Raw genomic sequence first — 24,249 nt, forward strand, 5'->3', positions numbered from 1 at the left:
ATAATAATATTTAAGGCTATCAAAATATTGGAATCAAATTACAAACATCCAATAACCTCTAGGTATACTAACACCAAAACATGAAATAAATACGCTTTCATTACAATTATTATTAGGATATTGAATTTTTCTCTCTAATTTTCATCTTCCTTTTCGGACTACTTACGAAATAAAACAAAACTCTGGCATTCAGTTGTTTCGCGCGATGTTGTATAATTTGAAAAATCTTACTACAAGAACTTACACAATTACAAGTACTTTTTACAATACAATTATTATTTAGGTAGGTACGTTACTAGGTAAAACGTCACCGCGACCTTAATACTTTTACCAAAATCGACCAAATGTAAAAACGTTTCTATCATTTAAAGCTCACAGTGATGTGCCAATGTGAGTAGGACAAAATTTACATCATTACGAATTTACGAGTAGCTAAATGACCCTGTGTCAGTCGTGGACTGCGGCCGAGGCGCCGTCCGCGGCGAGCCTCCGGATCACTTCTAAGGAATTTAGAATCTACGCTCTACGCACGTAGTCGAGGCACAGCCTCAACGATACCGATAAGACGCCGCGATAAACAAATTATAAAATCGAAGTTATATTTATACATACAAACTCACTAATTCAATAGAATTTTGGCAGTTACGTTCGGTTCTAGGCGAGAACTAGGGTTCGAGACAGCGACGAACGGGAGGTCGCGAACGTCGCCGGACCGCGGGCGGGCCCACTACGCTACGACTACATCGGTCCAGCGTGGTCAGCTGCAGGAGCGCGCGGCGGCGGGAAGGCACGGCGTGGGAGGCGCGGCGGCGGCTGCGGCGCGGCGCGGGTGCCGGCGCCGCCGCGCGCAGTCAGAGCGGGAAGCAGCGCGCCGCCCGCCGCGGCTCGCTGGCGCCGCGGCGTCGCCGCTGCGGCGCGTCGCCCGCCTCCGCCGCGTCCGCCGCGTCGCCGCCGCACAGCCGCTCGGGCTCGATCGGTTCCAGCTTGTGCATCGACGGCCGACTCGACAGCCTAGCGCCTTCCGCGAGCGGAGTCGACGCCGGCCGCTCTGAGCTCTCATCTAATTCTATTCGACCCAACTTTACTGCAAGTGCATACTCAGATCTTTCTATAACGCTCGGAAGCTCATCCGCGGCCGTCGATTCACCGAATGTGGAGTCCGCGGTGGCTGAATCGGCTCGTGTTGAATCACCCTGAGCCGTTAGGTAACGTCTCGTGCCGGTCGACGAGGGCGAAGTATCGACTTGGCGACGTTCCGGCGTAGTGAACACGGAGTCCGAGGCCCAACTTCGAGATTCCGAATTCTGTCGGAAAGTATCGTCGACGCTCCTTTGTGACGTCCGTCTGCTGGCGCGGGGACTCTCGTCGTCGATGGCGCGAAAGTCGAGAGCGCTCAAATCGAAAGGCCCTCCGCGCCGTCGCGAACTGTCGCGTCGAAACGAAGGTCGATGCGATGAAAAAGCTGCGTCGTACAGCTCACAGATGCTAGTTCGATCCGAGTGAGGCTCCTCGTACAAGGTCAAATTTCGCGTCTCGGTCGCATCGGATGGTGTTTCGTCGCGATTGGAAGTGACCTCACTGCGTTCAGATATATCGAAAGTGAATCTGGCTTCGAATCGATCCGGACTGAGTAAGGGAGCCGATCGGGAACAGTCGTCTGTGGGCTGTGTTTCATCCAGTGGTAGGGGATTAAAATTACTCCGTCGCGGTGAGGTGTCTTCAGAATCAGTGGAACGGTCCGAGCGCGGCGCGTGGCAGACGTGGCGGCGTGTCAGAGCAGGCTGGGACCCGCACGGCATCCGCTTGCAGCAATTTCGCTCGTGCCTGACGTCCGAGCCGCTGCTCCCGGTAGATTTTGAATGTGGAGGTCTTCGACGCCGGTCGTCCTCCCGCCCGTACAAGGATGTGAAATCTTCTGAACAAAATTTTTCAAACAGTTCCTGCGAGCTCAAACGCGTCGAACCTGTAGCGTTATAGAATGCTTCAGTCGGCGAACGTTCTACGCGCTCGTAGAGCGCGCTCGAGCTGGCTCGTTTCGACTTATCCATTAAACCTAACTTATAAATTCTAGGCAGACGTCGTTCAAAGACGCCTTGCGAGTGGGCACGAGCGGGCACGCGGAGTGTGAGCGGGGCGTCGCGCCGGTCGAGCACGCGATCCGCGGACGCGCCGCGTGAGTTTTTATCGATCGATATCGGATCTGCTGGAGGAGAGGTGGCGAACTCTGGTTCGTATTCGTCTTCTTCGGGCGTGTCAGTGGACGGGCCGGAGCGCTCGAAGGAACGGCGACACTCACACTCCTCGTGCTCGTCGCTGACGTCGCCTTCGTCGAAGGAGGGCGCGCGCGGGCCGTGGCCGAAGACTCGGCGACGTTCTTCGGCCGCACCGTCGTCGTCCTCCAGCCGGATGGAGCGCCGGAGAGGAGGCCGGTCGCGGCGAGGGCGGCGGGGAGCGTCGACGGTGACGGCGTGCGGCAGAGGGGGTCGCGCGGTGTTGGGCATGAGCCGGTCGAGGGACAGGCCCCGGCGTGGCCTCAGCGGCCTGTTCTGTTGGCGCTTGGCGTCCTTGTGCACCGCCGTAGGGCTGGTCTCCTCCGGCGTGGTAGGTAGAGCAGCGCCGCGCCCGAATTCAATGAACCAGAGCTCGTCCTTGAGTTCGCACTCTCACTTCTTCTCATTCATATCCTTACTCAAATAATGCAGCACGTAATGTAGTACCAAATCGTAGCAATACTTATATTCAGTCTGCAAAGGAACGGCATGAATGTAACTTTTAACCTAGAAATAGTCAATTGACATAAACTTCTACGTATATGTTAATTTAAATATAAATTATAATAATGTGAAATTTATATAAATATAATAGAAAACATCACTTTTTTAAATAGTCTGGACTCTAGGTTTAATTAAATAGTTAAAAAAGTCTTAATCATCGATTTTATTTCTCAATCAATATGCCTAGTATGAGTATGCATGTTTCGATAAAATTGACAGATTTCGAGTATCGAAACACTATTATAGTTTTTGTGCCTTAGAGAGAGAGAGAGAGGGAGAGCCTATTTCATTTAAATTTAAAATTAATTTGTGTTGTATAAAGTTCAGTTTTAATTTTTCTTGCTAAGGTACAAAATAGGCAGTAAGTTTTAGTTCGTGGCAAACCATTAGTTATCGAGTGCAAACTCGTTCTAAATGTATTCTTGAACACAATAGCTTACCATGTTTTCGACAAGCTGCGGACGGTGTCGCCGCACAGTTTTCACAGCCTGAAACACGTCGACCTCTCCGTGTTTTATCACTTGTTCGATGCACGCGTTGGCGGCGCAATACACGCCCGCGCGACTGCGCCCGTCACTGTAAAAATATACACGCTGCAATATTTCGGTACGCGTCGAGGAAACTGTTTAAACTAAAACAGATTACGAAAAAATCTCTAAATGCCGTATAAAAACATGAATTGTTGAAAAAAGTGGGGACTTGAAGTTTATACAGAACTTGGAGAACACCAATGTATTAAAAATGCAGTTCTTCTTTTTTCCCAGGCCCTTTTTTAAGTTAACCATCTTAGATATTTTGAAAATGAATGAGAGCTTTATGAAATATACATATATATGTATATCTCTTCAACTTATTTGAAGGTAGTCACATGGCGCTTATAATCGCTCAGTATAGCTGGAGACATTAAACTAAATTAGTAGGTACCTATAAAAAGCTTTTTTTAAAGAAAAGTCCAATCTATGAAGTCTCCAAAATTAGTATGAACTATCAAAGCGTACAAAAAAACGAACTGCATACCGCAAATATTTTATTTAGCTTGACTCGTTATGTGCGTGGTAGGTAGAGGTAGAGATTGTTGACTGGAAAGATCTATGAGAAGAAAGTTTTAGTATCTGATTATGTCATGTATTCTAAAAGAGCCATCTTACGTACGGTGACACAACACAAACAGGCCCGTAGTCGGTACGCTGTCGCCACCGTTCGACCATATTCATCAGCTCGACGAGAGAGTTCGTGGACGAGGGAACCTTATGCCCCATCGGCCAACACGTCAGTTGGAACAGCTGGACTGTCTTCGGGGGCGCTTTTACTCCTGCCATCAATTCCGTCAGCGATACTATCTATTGGGATAGAGAAAATAAAATTCATACTCAATACTATCTTCGATTGCATCATCACTTACCACCAGGTGAGATCACAATCAAGGGTTAACTTAGTGTTAACTTCGTAGTAGAATAAAGAAATAATGTAAGTATCTATTGAGACTGTAGCCGCAATTTAAATATATTAAATATCTCGCATGCGCAGTCATACACACAGTCTTTTCTCCGTTAATTATTTCAGGGATTTTACACACAGTCTTGTTTTGTAATACGTACGCACGAAAATACTTTTACGCACTAAGTACGCCCAGCCGTCCACACGTTCTATGTGTACAACTTCTAGTCATTAGGGCTTATTGTAAATTTTTTATGAAGCAAATACCACGCAACGTCAGACAGAGAGACGGATTGGAGTTACTTGAATCTTCCGTTGGGGGTTGTCGACTCACGATTTACGTAAACAATCATGGCTCGTTACTAAACGTGAAAACTCATACTAAGGATAGAAATCATAGAAATTACAGGTATCATCTATACTAATTGTTTTAAAAGTGTTTATTTTTTTATAAATAAGTACTAGGAATAAATAATGTATTTTTAAGATTTATACGTTCTTGTAAATATCCTCTCCCGATGCTGTGCAAGACTTCAATATCCGGAATGGACACTCGAACGGAGCTTTGGAAATGTTCATTACGAAAAGCAATATTTTTTTAATACATTTTATGGATGTTGTCCTCACAAACAGAATAACAACTGGTAAATAAATGACGTCGATACTCGAAATTTTGGTTATTTACCGCCGCAATAAAACCCGATAATGGTCCATTTAGATTTTAGATTACAATAGAAAAACGTTTGTACGTATGAATAGGTTTTCAGTTTGGAAAGTGATAGTTTTGTTATCAATAAGAGCCGACGCATACAGACGGAGTTGAGTGAGGGCGAGTCATTAGACTATATTTTACTAGCTTATGGTCGCGACTATACTGATTTAAAAGCCCCTATTTTACCTTCTCCCCCCTTAGGGGTTGAATTTTCAAAAAACATTCCTAAGCGGATGTTTGCGCACTAATAGCTGCATGCCAAATTTTATTTAAATATTTGCCCGATCCGTGCAGTAGTTTGATCTGCGCGTTGATAGATCAGCCAGTCAGTCCGTCAGTCACGCAGACTCAGTGGCGTGCACAACGTTTATAGCCAGGGTAGGCATAAGTTATTAGTTTCTTCTTTATTGGAGGTCATGATGAAAAATGAGCATTGAACTATTTGAATCAGGGTAAGCAGCGCTTTTATGCTTCTATGAACTACACGCCGCTGCACGCAGTCCACTCTGCGGGTGTGCATTGCGCTTAATAATTTTTCCGCTTGGCCTCTATTTCATCCAACATTGTGTGATATTTTAACCTTATCGGGGCACAGTCTACCTATGTAAGCCATTTTAAAAATATCCAATGCCATTAAAAGTCAATAAATTTTTACAGTAAAAGCCACCAAAGTGTATTTTGTTTTGTTTTTGCGTTTAAGTTCTTTGTATTTAATTTATGTGGTGTACAATGGATATCACTCACCATAGTTAATCACTCACCATAACTGTGGTTTAAACGCTAAAATGTGTTTTAAAAAAAATAGAAAATACATAATGGGCACAAAATTATACTTACTTTCTTGTTAATCCTAAATATCCAAGTCTTTATATTTGTATAGTGGTTATGAGAGACGTGATCTATTGTGAATACTGGCCCATATTTCTTAGGGTGCCTCCCCTCAGGCCAGAAGGGGGGATATTGTTGCTGGAACGAAACAATCACATTTAGTTATTGATACAAAAATAAATATTTTTTAGGTAAGTATGGATAATTTTATTTTACTACAATAAATAGGTACCCGTTGGAGCTTTTGACTGATATTTTGAATAAAAATTCTCTTCTCCAGAATTGCAAAATGCGTAATGTATATGTTGTATAATAAATATACCTCAGTAATAACAAATTTTAGTATTCTTTAAAAATCTTTTGTTTACCAAACTTGATTTACGCAAATATTTCAAAAACTACTCAAGACTCGCGGCGGAACTTCTGAAAAACCTTTCTTAGTGGGAAGTAGAATGCACATATACATGTTTCTAGATCCAGTAGTTTGAGGTCTAGAACCGAGATAGTCAGAATCATTAAAATGTTAAAAATGCAATGAGCAGGGCATGGACGAAACAAGAGCCCCGAAAAAGTTGATGGAGAGCATATCAGAGACCTGAAGAGGCTGAAAAAGACCTAGAGGTCAGTGGATTAATGGGGCGGAGAATGACATGAGAGTTATAGAGGTTCAGATTTCGAAAGAAGCTGTATGCTTCCTTCGTTGGAGAAGTTTGCTTGACCAAGTCAAGGCCCAGGGCAGTAGCGTTTTGTTGATGATAATAATGCGAGATTTATGCTCTAGATATAAGGGCTTACAGAATTTTTCTGAGGCACGCACAAAACGACGACCGCAGCACATTCGTAGTCATACACTAGAGACCAGAACTCTCCCTGTGTCAGTACTAACGGCCATTCCGTCACTATGTACTCCCGCGGTTTCGTGTAACCCTGAAAAAAAATTAACTTAAAGAACGATTTATATAAAAAACAAAATTAAAAAGTAACAACCATAATGAAGAGCGGTGTCTAAGGCTGTCTTTCCATTTAGGATGTACGAGGACCGTATTTTACTGGTAGATTTCACAAACATCCCTTTCTACCAGGACAAACATATCTTTCTACCAGGTTTAAACGAGGAAGCGTAGCGACGCTTCCTCATTTAAACCTGGTAGAAAGACATCCTAAGATGGAAACAAATCTTAATAAAGCAGCGCTCAAAGGAAAGAATCAATAGAGAGAGTGCCATGAGGAAGCTCTCTTTAAAACTCATGTAAATAATAATATTACTCACATCTACAAACACAGCATTGATGTAGTCTGTAAAACTATTGCCTTGGAAGGATGTCAGATATGGACGAAAATTGTCCGCTGTAAACAATTATTTTTGTTTAAATATTTACTTCATTGGACACAATCATTATAAGTAAATTTATTATAATCGTGGATCAGCTAATTTTTAGCATAGGAAGATAATATAGATAGAATAGAAGATAGCGATCTAGATTCTTACATTCAATGTAAAATAAATAATTGAGTATGAATACATAGGATGTTTAAAATAACATAATAACTAAGTATTAGCGATCTTCATATTCTACTACATAGCATGCAAATATTCAATACTCATGAGGAATAATCTATACAAATAATCCTGGCGAGATTAAAATAGGTAAATAGCAATAAAGGCAACTTACGTGGAACTACAAGAACATCTCTATTCTTTTCCCTATTGTCCCCTCTGTGACCCCCGGCACAGTCCCCTATAGTGAACCTGGGCGTCTGTTTACATATCTGCTGATATTCCTTCTGGTACTCGTTCAGTTTGGTCACTGGATCCCTTTGGGACTTTTGTTTCAGTCTTTGTGACAGCTCTGATACTGGAAACCAGGAAACTCCGCAGACCACGTGTTCCTCTAACGTATCATACACGAATTTATATTGCTCCTGCAAAAAAAACATATTTTTTTAAGTTGAACTTAAAATAAAGGAGGTAAACTCAAACGTCTAGCATCCTAAGTACCATCATCTTGAATTGTTTTTTCTTTTAATAAACTTATTCAAACAACTACATCAAAGACTAGAATACATATTGAAGAAAATGTATACAGAATTCACAAAAAAAGGCAGAGACAAATATTTTTTCGTATATTTCAAAAGCTTTCCCACACAAAGATTGACAGAATAGTAGCAATAAACGTAAGTACTACAACTGAGACTTGAAAGTACCTAAAAAGATACCTTGAAACAAGATATTATCTAGTTTGTTTCATACCTCGTTTTCTATAAGGCCTTTTCTGGATTGTCTCAATTTCTTTAAATACCCGAAAACATCAAAGCAGTCTTCTTCTTCAGCTAATTCTAAATTTGCGTCAACGGCTAAATACACGCCTGAGCGCCCACCGCCGTCGCTAAAATGGAAATTAAATGATATCTTCTTAATTAAGATGGCTTTGATTATTGATTTTAATGAAAGCTACTCCCCGCGCGTTGTGGTGTAAATTAGGTTTGCATTGCTTGTTGTCTTATAACTTTTGCAATATAAATAAGATCATCACTATCATCATATCAATCCATCGCTGGCCCACTACTGAGAATGGGTCTCCTCTCAGAATGAGAAAGGTACCACATTGTAAAGTCTACATCGCCAAGGATGCTCCGGTGTCGGAGTGAAACATACGAGTGAAACGTTTTGGAGGATCTGTGTGGTTTGCTTGGTGGTAGTGAGTATTCCTTGGTGGCTTGCTTTTCCTGCGTACTTAGCAATGGGAGAGTGGGTGGTGTATATCACATGTTGCACACAGATTAATTGTCTGTTTCAGCCATTTCAGCGGATTACAGCAAAATAAGCTGATATGGTTACTATATATATTACTAGCTGATGCCCGCAACTTCGTCCGCGTGGATTTAGGTTTTTCGAAATCCCGTGAGAACTCTTTGATTTTCCGGGATAAAAAGTAGCCTATGTGCTAATCCAGAGTATTATCTATCTCCATTCTTCAGTCAAATCTGTCGAGTAGTTTTTGCGTAAAGGAGTAATAAACATACACACACACACATACACACATACATACAAACTTTCGCCTTTATAATATTAGTGTGATAGTGTGATAGTGTGAAGTGTGATAGTGTGATTAGTGTGATGGGCACTATCAAAGTAACGCTAGTTTCTATACAAGTGCAAGCCTTGGGTAAAAAAATCTTTTGTACACTTACTTGCAATGTACAAGCATAGGGCCAGCCACAGGGTTGGTTGCGAGCCGTCTCCCGACCACCGCACGGACTCGCCTCCTGAACTCTAGTAACGCGTTGCTGAACGGGCACGTGTGGGAGTGCCACTGAGTGTAATGGAACTGGAGGATGAACCTTTCTTCAACAACCACCTGGTTAAACAACAATTATCATGATTATCGTTATGATCAACCCATCGCCGGCTCACTACAGAGCACGGGTCTCCTCTCAGAATGAGAAGGGTTTTGACCATAGTCCATCACGCTGGCCAAGTGCGGATTGGCACAATTCACACACCTTTGAGAACATTATGGAGAACTCTCAGGCATGCAGGTTTCCTCACGAGGTTTTCCTTCACCGTTAAAGCAAGTGATATTCAATTATTGCTTAAAACACACATACCTACGAGTAACTCTGAAAAGTTAGAGGTGCGTGCCGGGATCGAACCGGCATTTGGCTATCACAACTTGTAAAATAAACTAAATTAAAATCGGTTCATTTGTTTAGGCGCTACGATGCCACAGACAGATACACAGATACGATACACAGATACACAGACACACAGATACACAGATACACACGTTAAACTTATAACACCTCTCTTTTTGGGTCGGGGGTTAAAAAGAGCCTCAATAGCCCAACGGTTAAGGAGTGGACTGAATTCCGAAAAGTCGACGCGACGCGACGCGTTCAAACCCAGCACTATTGTCGTACCTACTCCTAGCACAAACTTTACGCTTAGTTGGAGGGCAAAGGGGAATATTGTCATAACTCATATGTTAACATGGCTTCTTTAAAAAATAAGAATAGAATCAGATAGTATATTTACATCTTTTTCAGTCTTGTAGAGTCGGAAAGTGCGTATGTGAAAGTTGGCGAGCTCCTCTTCTTGAACGATGCCCACGCTGATGTCTCCGTACGTCTCGTCCTTCTCCTTGTTGGGCGGCCAGTACTGTACGCACATCACCTGCCAACAAAAACAACAGTAATCATGGAAGGTCCATTAAATCTTAAACTTTATTAAATATGACAATTTCTAGTCTGTATTCTTTGACATAAATTTACTTTTTGTACATTTCTTCCTTGTATAATATTTAAATGACCATAAGTATAAAAATGTAAATACTGAAACAATGCGCGCCATAGCATGGCAGATTGTAATTTAAAAAAAAAGAAGAATATTAGCCATGTTTATCATGACTAATATTCCCATTTCTTTATACGGACGTTTAAATTCCGCCAGGTCGTATTTTTTTCATATAAAATGTAGCCTATGTTACCCGGACCATAATGACGAATCGAGTGACATCTCATTCATCAAAATCAACTTAGTAGTTTAGGCGCTACGGTGGAATACAGATAAATACATACATACATAGACTGAAATCTTAACCCTTCCTTTTGGCTTTGCCGTCGTCGGGTAAAAAGTCCTTTAGTAAGTAAAACCTTTTTCCATAATGCGCATCCCTCGAATAAAAGTAAAGTAGGTAGGTCTACGTAGGTTTGTAGCTGTGGAATCCTCCACTTTTGTGGGAATCATACTAAGTCGCATCTAAATAAAATAAGCAAAGACATCCCAACGCTGCGTAACAACTGAAACGAAATAAGAATTTTTCCTGTGCAAGGCTTTCTCCATAAAAATGCCGCCTTGTTATAGCACTGTTTATTAATATTACAGTTTGGAAATAACCTTATAGTCTGTAAAGAATTTAAGAATACGCTCAAATCGTTCGTAGAGAAAGGAAAACTGCCCGATAGTCAAGGTTCAAGGCTGCCTTGCCTTGTTTCGTGCAGACCGACCAACAGATCCACAATAAATAATAACTGTCCAAAGTTTCTACTTCTTTGATCCATAGTACTATCTGAAACATGATCCATAGTAACTAAAGCTAATTATGAAAAGTCTTTTGCCAAAATAGTCAATTTCGATAAAAAAAGTGTCATAATTTATCCAACAAAAAATACATTTTACGCGTAGTTACAATGCTGAGAGAAGAAATGATTATCTCCATCGAAAAGCGTTTCTTTTTGAATTGGCAAACTGAAATTCCTATAGAAATCGACCTGTAAGAGACGTTAAAAAGGGAAAACTTTTTTCCCTTTCTAAAGGAAATGCTTTTGGAAGGACAAAACCAGAAAGAACATCACCAATTTCGCTCAGATTTTTCTCTCATTACAGATTTACGGCGATACACGTCGCATTCGGTTCAAAAGTTACACGAGGTAGGCCTCTGTATGATTGCTACGCTGTGCTACGAGTATGAAGGCATGGTCGAATGAAGAGAAAATATTCGCTAATAATATATTCCCCCGATTTTTGAATGTTAGGGAATGCATATCTGGTTTTATGGAACAAATGTTTTAACATTACTTTTATATTTGAATCGTAGAATGTATTTTTACGCATAGTTTTACGGGGTATTTATATTTACGGTGATACACATTGCCATTTCACGATAAGTTCAAAAGTTACAATAGAACTATTAGGGCGTCTGTATGATTGCTACGCTATGCTACGAGTATGAAGGCACGGTCAAATGAAGAGAAAATATTCGCTAAAGTATTCCTCCGCTTTATTGAGGTTAGGGAGCGTCTATCTGGTTATTTATGGAACAAATTGTTTAACATTATTTTTATCGTATGAAATGAAAGCCTGATAAAAACTATCGGGGTTTGCATAAGTTAAGTGTAGGTTTATTGTTTTGTCCTTCAATCACTTCGTGACATAGGCTACTTTTATCCCGAAAAATCAAAGAGTTCCTACGGGATTAGCACAGGCTAAAATATTCTATTTACGAATTCGTGCGTTACATTTCGTCGTCCCCACATCTGTACTAATATTATGAATGTGAAAATGTGTTTGTTTGTTTGTCCTTCCTTCACGCCCTAACTAAGCAACCAATTGATTTGATTTTTGGCAGAGAGATAGTCAAAGGACAAACAGTGACACTGTTATCCCGGAAAATCAAAGTGTTCCCACGGGATTTTTAAAAACCTTAACCCACTCGGACGAAGTTCAAGTATCAGCAGCTAAGTACGCAAATAAAATATGACCACAATTTGTCCCGTTTTCATAAGAATTTACACAGCCAAAAAGGGGCATGCATTTAGAGACATAATTGAAATTAAGGAATTCCATACCCTTTGACCCCTTTTTTGTAGTAATTATGCCGTGAATTCGCCTACATTACGAAAGGAATAATAAGGAAGCCGCATACCCTCCAAAGGGTAATGCAATTGAGATGTAGATACGCACCCGGAGGCAAATTGGCGTAACCAGTATTTTAGAAAGGAAAGAGGAATTTTATGTAGTATTTTTAGGGTTCCGTACCTTAAAAGGAAAAACGGAACCCTTTCACTTTGTTCTCTGTCTGTCGTTCCGTCCGTCCGTCTGTCGTGTTTGTAAAGAAAACCTATAGGGTACTTCCCGTTGACCTAGAATAATGAAAGGCAGATAGGTAGATCTTATAGCACAAGTAAAGGAATAAATCCGAAAACCGTGAATTTGGAATGTTTTGTTCATGATCGCAAATCAAAGATTTCCCACGGGAATTTTAAAAGATTCACGCGGACGAAGTTGCGGGTAACAGCTAGTTAAATATGAATAAATGATAAAAGCAATTAAGCTTATTGATTACTGTGGTGGACTACTTTAAATTGAAATGATAATTGATAATACCCGTAGGTGTCGTTTATCCCGATTCACAAGTAAAACGAGTATAAGTACTGATTATTGCGCATTAATTTTCACATTAATCTCATTTAATCGTGCCCGCAACACAATTAAAAACGAGCGCGAAATGGAAATAATTTACATTTACAGACAAAATTGAAATTAAGGTAAACATGGTTAAACCTTTATTTGATTTTGCGCAATTGTTGCCTTGTATCATAACTCGTTTTTTATTTTTTATTTTAATTAGTTTTTGCAATAGGTTCTACGAGTACTAAGTACTATTACTTAGGCCACATCATCACTTTCCATCAGGTGTAAGATCGGCAGTGAAAAGATCCGCAGGAAACAAAGATCACTGACATATCTCAAACCATCAGCAAAGTTGAAGGGCAGGCAATGCATTTTTTCATTTTAAAATCGCAGCTGGTGACTTCTGCATATTAGCTATAAGTGAAAATGCGTTAGTTGTAAAAGCTCTAAATTTTTATTATATTTTTTTTAATTATTCTTTTGGGATAGGCAACAGTCAAAAATTATTATGCACCCTAATAAAAAATACCTAAAACACGCTCGAAAATTTTCGTCTTCTTTTTATGAACGTTAACAAAATTACTTTTATAGCTCGGTGGAGAGTCACTCGCCTCAATAAAGCTTGGAGCGAATATTTTCGCTTCATTTGCCTGTGCCGTTATAGCAACGGCATATTATCTTCTGGTTGGATTTGGATCTCTCTTTATATTATGAGGGAATTGTATAAGAATCATCGTTTCACTTGAAAAAGGTTTCATAATATATCATCATGATCAAGCCGTCGCTGGCGTACTACTGAGCACAGGTTTCCTCTAAGTATAAGAAGGTTGTTGACCATACTCCATAGTCCACCACACTGGTCAAGTGTGGATTGGCAGACTTGATAATATTATGGAGAACTTTCAGGCATACAGGTTTCCTCACGATGTGTCTCTACATCGTTAAAGCAAGAGATTTGTTTGAAACGCACATAATTCTAAAAAATTAGACGTGCGTGCCCGGGATCGAACCCCGACCGAACTAGGAGGCAGACATCTTAACCACTAGGCTTTCACGGTTCGCATAGAAACCCTAAGACTTTTGCTTTTTAATAAGCTGGCATTATTACATAAGAGGTTATTAATATTTATGAATTATATTAGGTATCTATCTAAATACATATACAAAAGGAAAAGTTTACTGACTGACTGATCTATCAACGCACAGCTCAAAGCACTGGACGGATCGGGCTAAAATTTGGCATGCAGGCAGCTATTATGACGTAGACATCCACTAAGAAAGGATTTATTAAAATTCAACTCATTAAAAAAGGGGTTTATTTGTGTCTTCCACGCGGACGAAGTCGCGAGCATGAACTAGTCAGGAATATAATTCTGAAATATTAATATATAACCTCTTAAGTAATAATACAAGCGTCTAAATTGCTTATTAAAAAGCAAAACACTTAGCGTTCCTGAAACTCCAAGCAACCTTTTACCTTGACAAAATGTAAAGCAATTTGTTTATTATGTAAACCCGGCGGACGCGCTCTCGCGAGAGGCGGAGGGATATTTCAGCGAATATTTTATTATTTTCGCTTCATTTAACCCTACTCTGGCTGTACCTGTACCTACACAGGTACAGTTGGCTTTAGGTAAAAGGAGCTCTAGACGACAGCGAAGGAGATGTGTTAGCGCATTACTATCTCTATGGTTAGCGCATATAGGCACAGTTGGACTTCGTCTGTGTTGACGTTTACTGGCGCGAGTGCGGTGCCTTTTTGGAGTGTTTTTTTTTTATTAAAAGTGGCCGGTTTTTGTATTTTACTGTTGCTTTTTGCTTGTGGAACTGACTGAGAAGCGCTCTAAAGGGGCACCGCGCGTGTCAGCGAGCGCCGGCACAGACGAAGTCCATACTTATAATATAGTTTCCCTAACTTGTAATTATAACTACAAACTTGACATTGACAATTGAAAAAAATATAGGCACAGTTCACGAGAACAAGCGATTTGAGTATCTTATAGCTCCTATATGCCTGAACAGATTTATATGTTTTCAAGGCCGGCAACGCATCGGCGCGGCGGTACCTCTGGTGCTGCAAATGTTCAGGCGACCTGCCTGCTTGTTTGCTGATTGCTCGCTATTTTATTATTTATTTAAAAAAAAGTGTGTGGCTTTTTTTTTGGAACTTTTACATTATTCCGAGTGACACTGGTTTTTTTTTTGAAAAAATTCAATTTGGCTAGGCAAGTTGTATTTTCCATTTTTTTGATAATTGTTTATTGTACGTCAACGGCTACTTACCTTGCTGAAATTGAATGTTTTTATAAGAAAGTCAATGGCTTACATAGAAATGATGGCTTACCTTGATAAAATCGAATGTTTTGGTGAGCATGACGATGGCAGCGGCCCGCTCCTGCCATATCATGCGCCAGAAGGACACCACCGTCTCTTCTGTTGGCCCCTGCGTCACTATGTACGCGTTTGGCTTTAATATACTCTGTGAAAGAAACATCCAAAGCTAATACAAGCGATCAATTCTCAGTTAAAACGTTTGCCAAGTCAAGCTCAGCGATTGGCTTTAAAGTCGATGATCCCAAAAAAATCGTCAAGAGTGACTCGGTAATGCACACGAGGGTTCCTTGCCGTCGTACTAGAAATAATCCATTTTAATTATTTTTAATTTTTATGGTTATCATTTTTTTATTATTTGTTGCAGAAAATACACATTTAGTAAAACATGCAACTCTACCAATTACGGTTCAGAAGAATCAGAGAAAGTTAGAGTCATCAGCAACCCATGGGTTGTGATGATCACGACCCATCCTCGGCCAACTCCTGAGAAGCATGGGTCGCCTCTTAGCTTAGAATGAGATCGGAGAAGGGAAAATTTTGAGATAAGTTACAGTGTAAAACAATATTTTAATGTTTAAACTATCGTGAGACTATACTTAAAATCAAAACAATATTGTAAATCAAGGACAACCCCTAGTTGTGCTATTTACCTAGGTTTGTCACAGAATTCCAATAACATTGCACAATTTAGTCAGGAATTTTACACTCCTGGCAATTTGTACGGCTTTTCAACAATGCCGGTGCGGTTATTATGCGGTGGCATTAAAATTTGTGTCTCGCAAAATATACGAGAATGAATTTACGCTTAGTTACCTTAATCTAACCACCGTCTTTAGTCTTATTTTTATTTTATGCATATTTCACAGGTGCAACCCTTATTATAATCCTTCCACGGAGAGAAGTTAGTATAGGGCTCTCTGTTACGCAATTCCCTACAAATCACATGGTCAAATACTCTCGTGGAGTATAGAACAATAGAGTACCAAACAAAGTAGCAAAGAGTTGACATATTTTGGTACAACTTTACCACTCGAGCGTTTTATTTTTCAGTAAATTCATTAGCGATGAACTTGTTAAAATTGTGTATAAAACCCATGGAACTTGTCACAAAACCATGTTTTATAACATACTAGGTAATGGCTGCGTGGAATCAGGTTTTTTTAAAACTCTGTGAGAACTCTTTACTTGTTCGGGACGAAAACATAGCCTATGTCCGTCTCCGGACGCAAGCTATATCTGTACCTTTAACAGACAGACACACACTTTCGGATTTATTAAATTAGTATGAATTAGGATCCTTAATTTATATTATAATACTCACATCTACATAGGAAGCATTAATATAATCGGAATCCGGTTCCCGGTCAACCGTCTGTAGCACCACTCTGTTGTAGTCATCTGCAAACAAGTCATATTTATTACGATAGAAAATTTTTGTACAGAAAAATGTTTGTTACTTTTGGGCTAGAGACCGTGGCTTCTTGGGGCGAGAATGCTAGATCCTTTTTAAGGACCTGTCATCCCGCCTCACGGAGTCCACGGGTGACTGGACGGCTGGCAATGACCTCGGTCAGCATATTAGATATTTGTCTGGTTATTATCCAACGAGGACGCAGCCAACGTTCTGGACACTGCGAGTGGTGTACCTAATACATGATATTTTTGATAAGTATGAAATTTTTCAATTTTATTTGTTTTCAACCCCCGACCCAAAAAAAAGGGGTGTTGTAAGTTTGACGTGTGTATCTGTGATGCGTGAATTTTAATATCGTAATATCTACCCAAATTGCTGCTACAGTATATTTAAATATTTCGGTAAAAATAAATATTCATTTTTCAACAAAAATAATTGTAAAAACATCCATGGACATAACGAGTTTCTAAATTACTGATACAAATTGTATTTCAATTTAGAAATGGATTTAGAAACCATTTTAATATTTAAGCCGTATTCAAATATACATAGAGAGCCGAAATTAACATAAAATTTACATAGAGGAAACTCTGTGGCAGGGACACTTTATTAAACATTCATATGTACCATTTATTTTAATGGAAGTAACAAATTAATGTCACGCTAGTATTTTTAACTTTACTGTATATGAAACAAGAAATATATTTGAATATTTTTACGAGTGCTCTCAATTTTCTAAAGTGATGTAACCATGAATAACTCCAGGTGACTTCAGTCTTTGATACCAAACTTTGAGATCTCACTCACCATTTTAGCTGTATATGTCAACGGTCATGTCAAAGGAACTGTTCACCTTTATAAGGACTACTTCGATGAAGGATTATATATACTATCTCTATGAAAGACTAAAATCGTACTTTTGACATAGAGCTAAAATATGGCGAGTGATATGTATGTATGTGTGTATGTTTGTATCCAGATTCTGTGTGCCGCCGTAGCGCCTAAACTACTGGCCCGATTTTGATGAATGAGGTGTCAATCGATTCGTCGTAAAGGTCCAGGTGACATACGCCACATTTTATACGAAAAAAATTGACCTAACGGATATTACATGAAAAAAAGTGGGGGTCTCCAAAATTTTTTTTTGCTAATATATCGAGTGGGTAGTCAAATGAAAGAAGAGGAAATTCTGAGTTCATAAATATAAATGTACTACAATATTAAAATATACCAAGCGACAGAAAAACAATTTTCCATGAAATTTTGCAGACATATTCTAGAAACTAATATCTGTGTCTGTGGTGTTTTAGATTTTTCTAAAAATATGTAGTTTTAAAATTACAGGGGCTCAAAGATTTGTATGAAAATTTTTAAGACCGCGTAACTTTGAAACCGAATATTTAAACAGAAATCTGGAAAACCACAGACATAGATATTAGTTTCTAGAATATGTGTGCAAAATTTCATGGACTTTGGTTGCTTAATATTCAAATGAAATTGGAACTACGATTGTATGAAACGAGTGACGGAGAGAGCCCTCTTAAGACGATCGCAGTCGGGTTTTAGTTATCAACTTTATCTTGTTGTTCTAAAAAAGACTACAAAAAGGCCTAGGTACTACGAGTATGTAATTTAACAATACTTACACGGAGTAACTTTTTGATTTTGGTTTTTGTGGACGTTTGTTTTCTTCTGTGCGTGTCGACATGCGTGTGTTTCCACTTTGATTGCAGTCTGTAACAATATAAAACATCTCAAAACTATTGGAAATAGAAAAAAATATGCACCTTAATTAAAATTATTCTTTTTTTAATTTTATTATTCACTAGCTGATGCCCGCGACTTCGTTCGCGTGGATGTAGTTTTTAAAAATCCCGTGGGAACTCTTTGATTTTCCGGGATAAAAAGTAGCCTATGTGCTAATCCAAAGTATAATCTATCTCCATTCTAAATTTCAGCCCAATCCGTCTAGTAGTTTTTGCGTGAAGGAGTAACAAACACACACACACACACACACACACACACACACACACACACACACACACACATACATACATACAAACTTTCGCCTTTATAATATTAGTGTGATTATAAGCAAGCGCTTCACCACAATCACACCTGATGGAAAGTGATGATGTGGCCTAAGATGGGACCCATTTACCTAAAAGATGCCTATTCACTCTTGTTCTTCTATATAGTGTCTACATAAATTAATAATCCCAATTTTGTGCTGCGCAGTAGGTATCCTCCTTTTTCTATCAATTAAAAATATTATGAAACACCTATTATTATTAAAGTCCTTAAAAAATAATGTCGATAACCGACGTAAAATGATCTTGTACATTTAGTTTTATGTTCAAAGCGATCGGCGCCGATGGAGCGTGATATAGACTCAAAATCGTTCCCACCCTAATAAACCCCTAAAATGACCCTTCAAAAGACAGCCTGATAACGTAAGTGGGCAAATATACTAAAATATAGATAAATACAGGTCTCTGAGGATTTCTTCACATACTAAGCACTTTGCCGGTCGCTCCGTTACACGATCTATATAAAACTACGTTTGTATGATTCTCTTTTGGATATTGATCAATCAAACTGTAAGTATAGATGTAATTTTATAGACAAGTTCTACTAATATCTGTTTGGAGTTTGCCAAATTTTCTTAACATTTCTACTTATCACAGATAACCGATTCTATGCTACTTATATTAGGTAGATTGGCATTGATTGTGAATGATGTTTTTAACCCCCGACCCAAAAAGAGAGGTGTTATAAGTTTGACGTGTGTATCTGTGTGTTTGTGTGTCTGTCTGTGGCATCTTAGCTCCTAAACGAATGAATCGGTTTTAATTTTTTTTTTTTGTTTGAAAGACGGCTTGATAGAGAGTGTTCTTTGAAAGTTATTCACTTTTTAGAGATTTTTGTGTCGGGGTTTTTCAAATTTTGAATTTATTAAACTTGTTCTCTAAACTAAAGAAAAAGGTCAGAAAATGAATATGAAATTAAAAATTAGAGAGATAATAGAGTTATTCTACAAATTTAAACAACTATGTTTATGACTGGCAACTAAAGACACGAGGTTTGACAATTTAAAATTAAATAAAAGTTTGTCTATCCTTTTCTTATTACATTGGTAAGAAAAAGATGCCAAAACTTTAAAAAATTGCGATTAGAATCAATACTAGCACAGGTAGTATATGTTTGTAAAATAAACTTGTTCATTATCTTTAATGTTACAAACGCTCACAGCTGACGAAACTCGAAATAATTTCAAACACTTTTCCACCCTAATAGACTAGAAACTTGAATCCCTTTTGACCTTCGTAAATAATAGCGTGCTAATTGGCTCCGAGTATGAGACGCTACCCTATTTAATGCAAGAATATTTAAGAAACAAAAATATCTTTTTTTGCCTGGAAACCTGCAAACCTGAGAGTTCTCCATAATTTTCTCAAAGATGTGGGAAATCTGCGAATCCGCACTCGGCCAGTGTGGTGGACTATGACCAAAGGTTTAACCTCCTCATTTAAGAGGAGACTAGCCACCACAGTGTCGACGATGTTTTGAAATAATACCGTTCAAATGATACACAGACCAGCTGGTTGTCAGTTATAGTTTTTAACCCCGACCCAAAAAGAGGGGTGTTATAAGTTTGACGTGTGTATCTGTGTATCTGTCTGTGGCATCGTAGCTCCTAAACGAATGAACCGATTTTAATTTAGTTTTTATTGTTTGAAAGGTGGCTGGCTTGGCTTGATCGAGAGTGTTCTTAGCTATAATCGAAGAAAATCGGTTCAGCCGTTTGAAAGTTATCAGCTCTTTTCTTAGTTTTCTTACAGAGGTTTTTGTGTCGGGGGTTTTTAAATTTTAAGTTATAAAAAGAAGTTAGAAAAATTTAAAAATTACCAGTCTTTTTTATAAAGGTTAGATACCTATCGATTTAATTCTTGCTGTTGGAATTGAAGTTTTAATGAAATGTGATCGATTTTAGATCAAAGATGCGGGGACATCAAGGAGATGTCTGGATCACTACTTTGATTGGTTACTTAGTTTTTAATCAGAAGTTGGTCGTTTATTTATTACAGTTTATCTAGACTAGTAGATCGGCTGGTATAATATCTGAGGGAAAACGATAACCACTATGAGATAAAATCATCGTAATGTATGCAAGTTTCATGAAAAAACCGGTCAAATCCGAGTCGGGCTCGCACAAAAAGGGTTCCGTACCAACGTACAGCATAAACACTTTTATGTAGAACACAGACAGACAGATAGACAGATAGACGGACAGACGAATGGACGGACGGACAGACGCACAGACAGACAGCAGTGTAGGTTCTATAGTTTTCCGCATCACTTATGTGGACTAAAAAACTAAAACTGTGTAAAACTTTGTCCGCGTGGATTTAGGTTTTGGGAAAATCCCGTTGTTTTTACGTGATGAAAATACCAGTCCCTTCCTAGGTGCAAGCTATCTCGGCACCAAATAGGTGATGTCCGTGACTCGATCCAGGTGGATTTAAGTTTTTGAAAAATCCCGTGGGAATACTATGTTTTTCCGGGACAAAAAGTATCCTACGTCCGTTCCCAGAATGTAAGTTAACTGTAGCAAACGTCAAAATCGGTTAAACGGATAGGGCGTGAAAACGTAGCAGACAGACAGGCATACTTTCGCATATATAATCACACTTCACACTATATTATAAAGGCGAAAGTTTGTGTGTATGTGTGTGGGTGTGTGTATGTTTGTTACTCCTTCACGCAAAAACTAGTGCAATGGAGATTGATAATATCCTGGATTAGCACATAGGCTACTTTTTATCCCGGAAAATCAAAGAGTTCCCACGGGATTTCGAAAAACCTAAATCCACGTGGGCGAAGTCGCGGGCATCGGCTAATATTAGTATAGACAAAAGTAAGCTAACCGAAATAATTAGTATACATTACAATATTGCTAGCAATTTGTAACAGCTAAAGTATAAAATCAAGAGTTTAGTTAGAAAACGCTTCAGCTGTTTTCATTTAAAGAGCTTGGAAGTTTCTAACACTTATTTCAGTGTTACTGAAGCGGTAAGATTGAATCGAAACTTCTATTCCATTAGCAACTGTCTTTGTCCTATATTATATTACTCGTGGCGTTTTCTGGGTCACCGACGTTTTTCTCAATAAAGGAAGGGTTCACACTTTACATCTGATCTTTTCGCCGATCACGACCAAGTATCGAACTTATTGACAGTTGAGAAGTTTCACTTTGTCACAATAATTCTGATGTCTATAATCTATATATAAAAAGAAAATTTGACTGACTGACGGACTGACTGATTGATCTTTCAACGCACACTCAAACTACTGGACAAATCGGGTTGAAAGACATACATCAGGTAGGTAGCTATTATGACGTAGACATCCGTTATGAAAGCATTTTTGAAAATTCAGCCTCTAAGGGGGTAAAATAAGGGGTTGAAATTTGTGTAGTCTACACGGACGAAGTTGCAGGCATAAGCTAGTCATAGATATTACTATTTGACTAGAATTAGAGTAGGTACATATCTTACTCAGGGTGTACGATGTGTTTCCGTAAGTGGATGTACATTTACCGATAATTCTCTCGACAAGGCTAAGCGATGGGGATCATGATCGGCGAAAACATCAGGTGTATACCCACCCTAAGAGTATTACAGCTTATAACAAATGGTTGTTCTCGCCACATGCCTCCACGTTCCTCGATGTAACATAATATAACCATAGATATGTATATAACTAAGTTGTTATTTATTCTAACCATATTTGACACAAGTGTAAATAAAAAATTTATAACACCCCCGACAAGTGAAGGTTACAGTAACTAGAAAAGAGCTGATAACTCTCAAACGGCTGAACCGATTTTCTTGGATTATAGCTAAGAACACTCTCGATCAAACCACCTTTCAAACAAAAAAAAACTAAATTAAAATCGGTTCATTAGTTTAGGAGCTAGGAGGCCACAGACAGATACACAGATACACATAAACACAGATACACAGATACACACGTCAAACTTATAACACCCCTCTTTTTGGGTCGGGGGTTAAAAATTGAACATTCTAGAATACCTATGCGTTACAAAAAAATCAAGAAAAAGGCTTCTTACGAATTTAAATAAAATGTAAGCAAATAAGATTTAGAAAAACAGTAAAAAAATATGAAGTTTTTCTTTACAGTATGTAAGTAGTACATAATATGTGCAAAGGAATTTAAAAAATTTATACGTAGTCAACGTCTGCATTAAAACGAATCAAAACTGGAAAGAAAACTTTAGAAACGAAACACAATAAAAGAATTGTACTGTTGATTAAGAAAATAGTACTTATTTAGAAAAACATAGAGTTGAAATTAAGTTTGTCTTTTCTTAATTGTTTGTACCCAGCGAGGTCAGTAGATAAACACGCTGAAGGAAAAGCAATAATCGCATTGTTTGAACTTCAAAGCGGGTCTGAAGTTTGAACAATGGGGTGTTAGAAGTAAAATAATTGTACCTTCCCTTAGGGCCCTATCATACCGACGATTGTAGGTAAGAACAGATCTCGGCTAGTTGAGATTCGAGTCCTCGCAAAATAACGAGCCAAAGATTCAATAAAACTGCTCAAGTGCTGTTAGAACACGCATATGGGTTCTGTGGACCGTAGCCATGTTAGTTGTTAGGCACAGATATTAGTTTCTAGAATATGTCTGCAAAATTTCATGGACTTTGGTTACTTAATATTCAAATGAAATTGGAATTACGATTGTATGAAGTAAGTGACCGAGAGAGCCCTGTTAAATAAATAATTGTTCCTTGTCTTACAAGATCTATAGAATGTAGGTAGGTACTTTGACTTTGTTTAAACGAGACAGGTTTATGCCAGCGTTATAATGCTATCTTCTTTGAACAGTTACATTCTATAGATGTTAGCCTTAGCGCCTTATAACACCAAGGACTTTCAAGAGCAGGCAATGGGAGATCATGGCTCGTTAGGATCGGGTTCCTCGCAAAATGGCCTGATACTTGAGCCCTTTAAGGGTCTATTTGTTCACACAAAGGGCAAAGCATATTGACATGAAATATCAAACTTAATTGACTGCGAGAAATAGATACGAAGTATAATTAAGAACAGATTTGCTAATCGGAACGGTCTCCACACACTACTAAGTAACTCAAAAAAAAAACCCCCGACACAAAAACCTCTATAAAAAAACTAGAAAAGAGCTGATAACTTTCAAACGGCTGAACCGATTTTCTTCGATTATAGCTAAGAACACTCTCGATCAAGCCACCTTTCAAACAAAAAAAAACTAAATTATCGGTTCATTCGTTTAGGAGCTACGATGCCACAGACAGATACACAGATACACTCGTCAAACTTATAACACCCCTCTTTTTCGGTCGGGGGTTAAATAGACATAAATTCAAAATTCAAAATATTTTTATTCAATTAGACTTTTACAAGTAGGTACTTTTGAATCGTCAAGAGCATCTACCACTGGTAAGAAATGCATTCCCATATAGAAAAGTACCTATACTGGAAAAGGTGTCTTACAAAATGATTGAATGGAAAACCCAGTTTCTTCAAAAACAGATCGACTATCGCAAATCCAGCGAACTCTACAACTGATATTTCAGACGTGGTTTTTTACGGAAAGTAATTTTCCGATTTTCGTAATTGTTTGCTACATTATTTTTACTAAGTAGATGTTTTTCTTTTTTTGATGTGATGTGAATGTTCTCACACACACACACTTCTTGTTCTTGCACACACTTTAACATCTTAGCTCAGGTCGTCGACCAGTGCGAGCAATGGTATAGAAGCGTAGGTAT

The 24,249-nt window shown here is 38.8% G+C and overlaps 2 protein-coding genes across 4 annotated transcripts in view; both read right to left on the minus strand.

The window, feature by feature from the left end:
• Positions 1 to 851: 851 nt before the first annotated feature.
• Positions 852 to 2,660, minus strand: LOC123875833 (the record flags this gene model as incomplete). Its single annotated transcript, XM_045921880.1, has 1 exon — positions 852 to 2,660. A coding segment is annotated over one exon (1,809 nt), but the record flags the coding sequence as incomplete, so codon positions are not given.
• The window catches only part of LOC123875500 (receptor-type tyrosine-protein phosphatase kappa), a 144,175-nt gene continuing 122,449 nt past the window's right edge, over positions 2,524 to 24,249 (minus strand). For 2 of the 3 annotated variants that reach the window (XM_045921353.1, XM_045921354.1), the window contains exons 4-16: positions 18,059 to 18,146; positions 16,320 to 16,396; positions 15,009 to 15,143; positions 9,788 to 9,925; positions 8,944 to 9,110; positions 8,003 to 8,138; positions 7,425 to 7,674; positions 7,022 to 7,098; positions 6,547 to 6,678; positions 5,761 to 5,889; positions 3,927 to 4,114; positions 3,215 to 3,350; positions 2,524 to 2,744 (exon numbers count right to left, since the gene is read on the minus strand). In XM_045921353.1, coding sequence (XP_045777309.1) covers positions 2,664 to 2,744; positions 3,215 to 3,350; positions 3,927 to 4,114; positions 5,761 to 5,889; positions 6,547 to 6,678; positions 7,022 to 7,098; positions 7,425 to 7,674; positions 8,003 to 8,138; positions 8,944 to 9,110; positions 9,788 to 9,925; positions 15,009 to 15,143; positions 16,320 to 16,396; positions 18,059 to 18,146 — 1,734 coding nt within the window. In that variant the 3' untranslated portion in view covers positions 2,524 to 2,663. The remainder of the gene's footprint in view (positions 2,745 to 3,214; positions 3,351 to 3,926; positions 4,115 to 5,760; positions 5,890 to 6,546; positions 6,679 to 7,021; positions 7,099 to 7,424; positions 7,675 to 8,002; positions 8,139 to 8,943; positions 9,111 to 9,787; positions 9,926 to 15,008; positions 15,144 to 16,319; positions 16,397 to 18,058; positions 18,147 to 24,249) is intronic. The other variant, XM_045921352.1, reaches the window with a different exon arrangement.

Source organism: Maniola jurtina, chromosome 20 (genome assembly GCF_905333055.1).
Source record: "Maniola jurtina chromosome 20, ilManJurt1.1, whole genome shotgun sequence".
In the NCBI taxonomy this organism is placed as follows: domain Eukaryota; kingdom Metazoa; phylum Arthropoda; class Insecta; order Lepidoptera; family Nymphalidae; genus Maniola; species Maniola jurtina.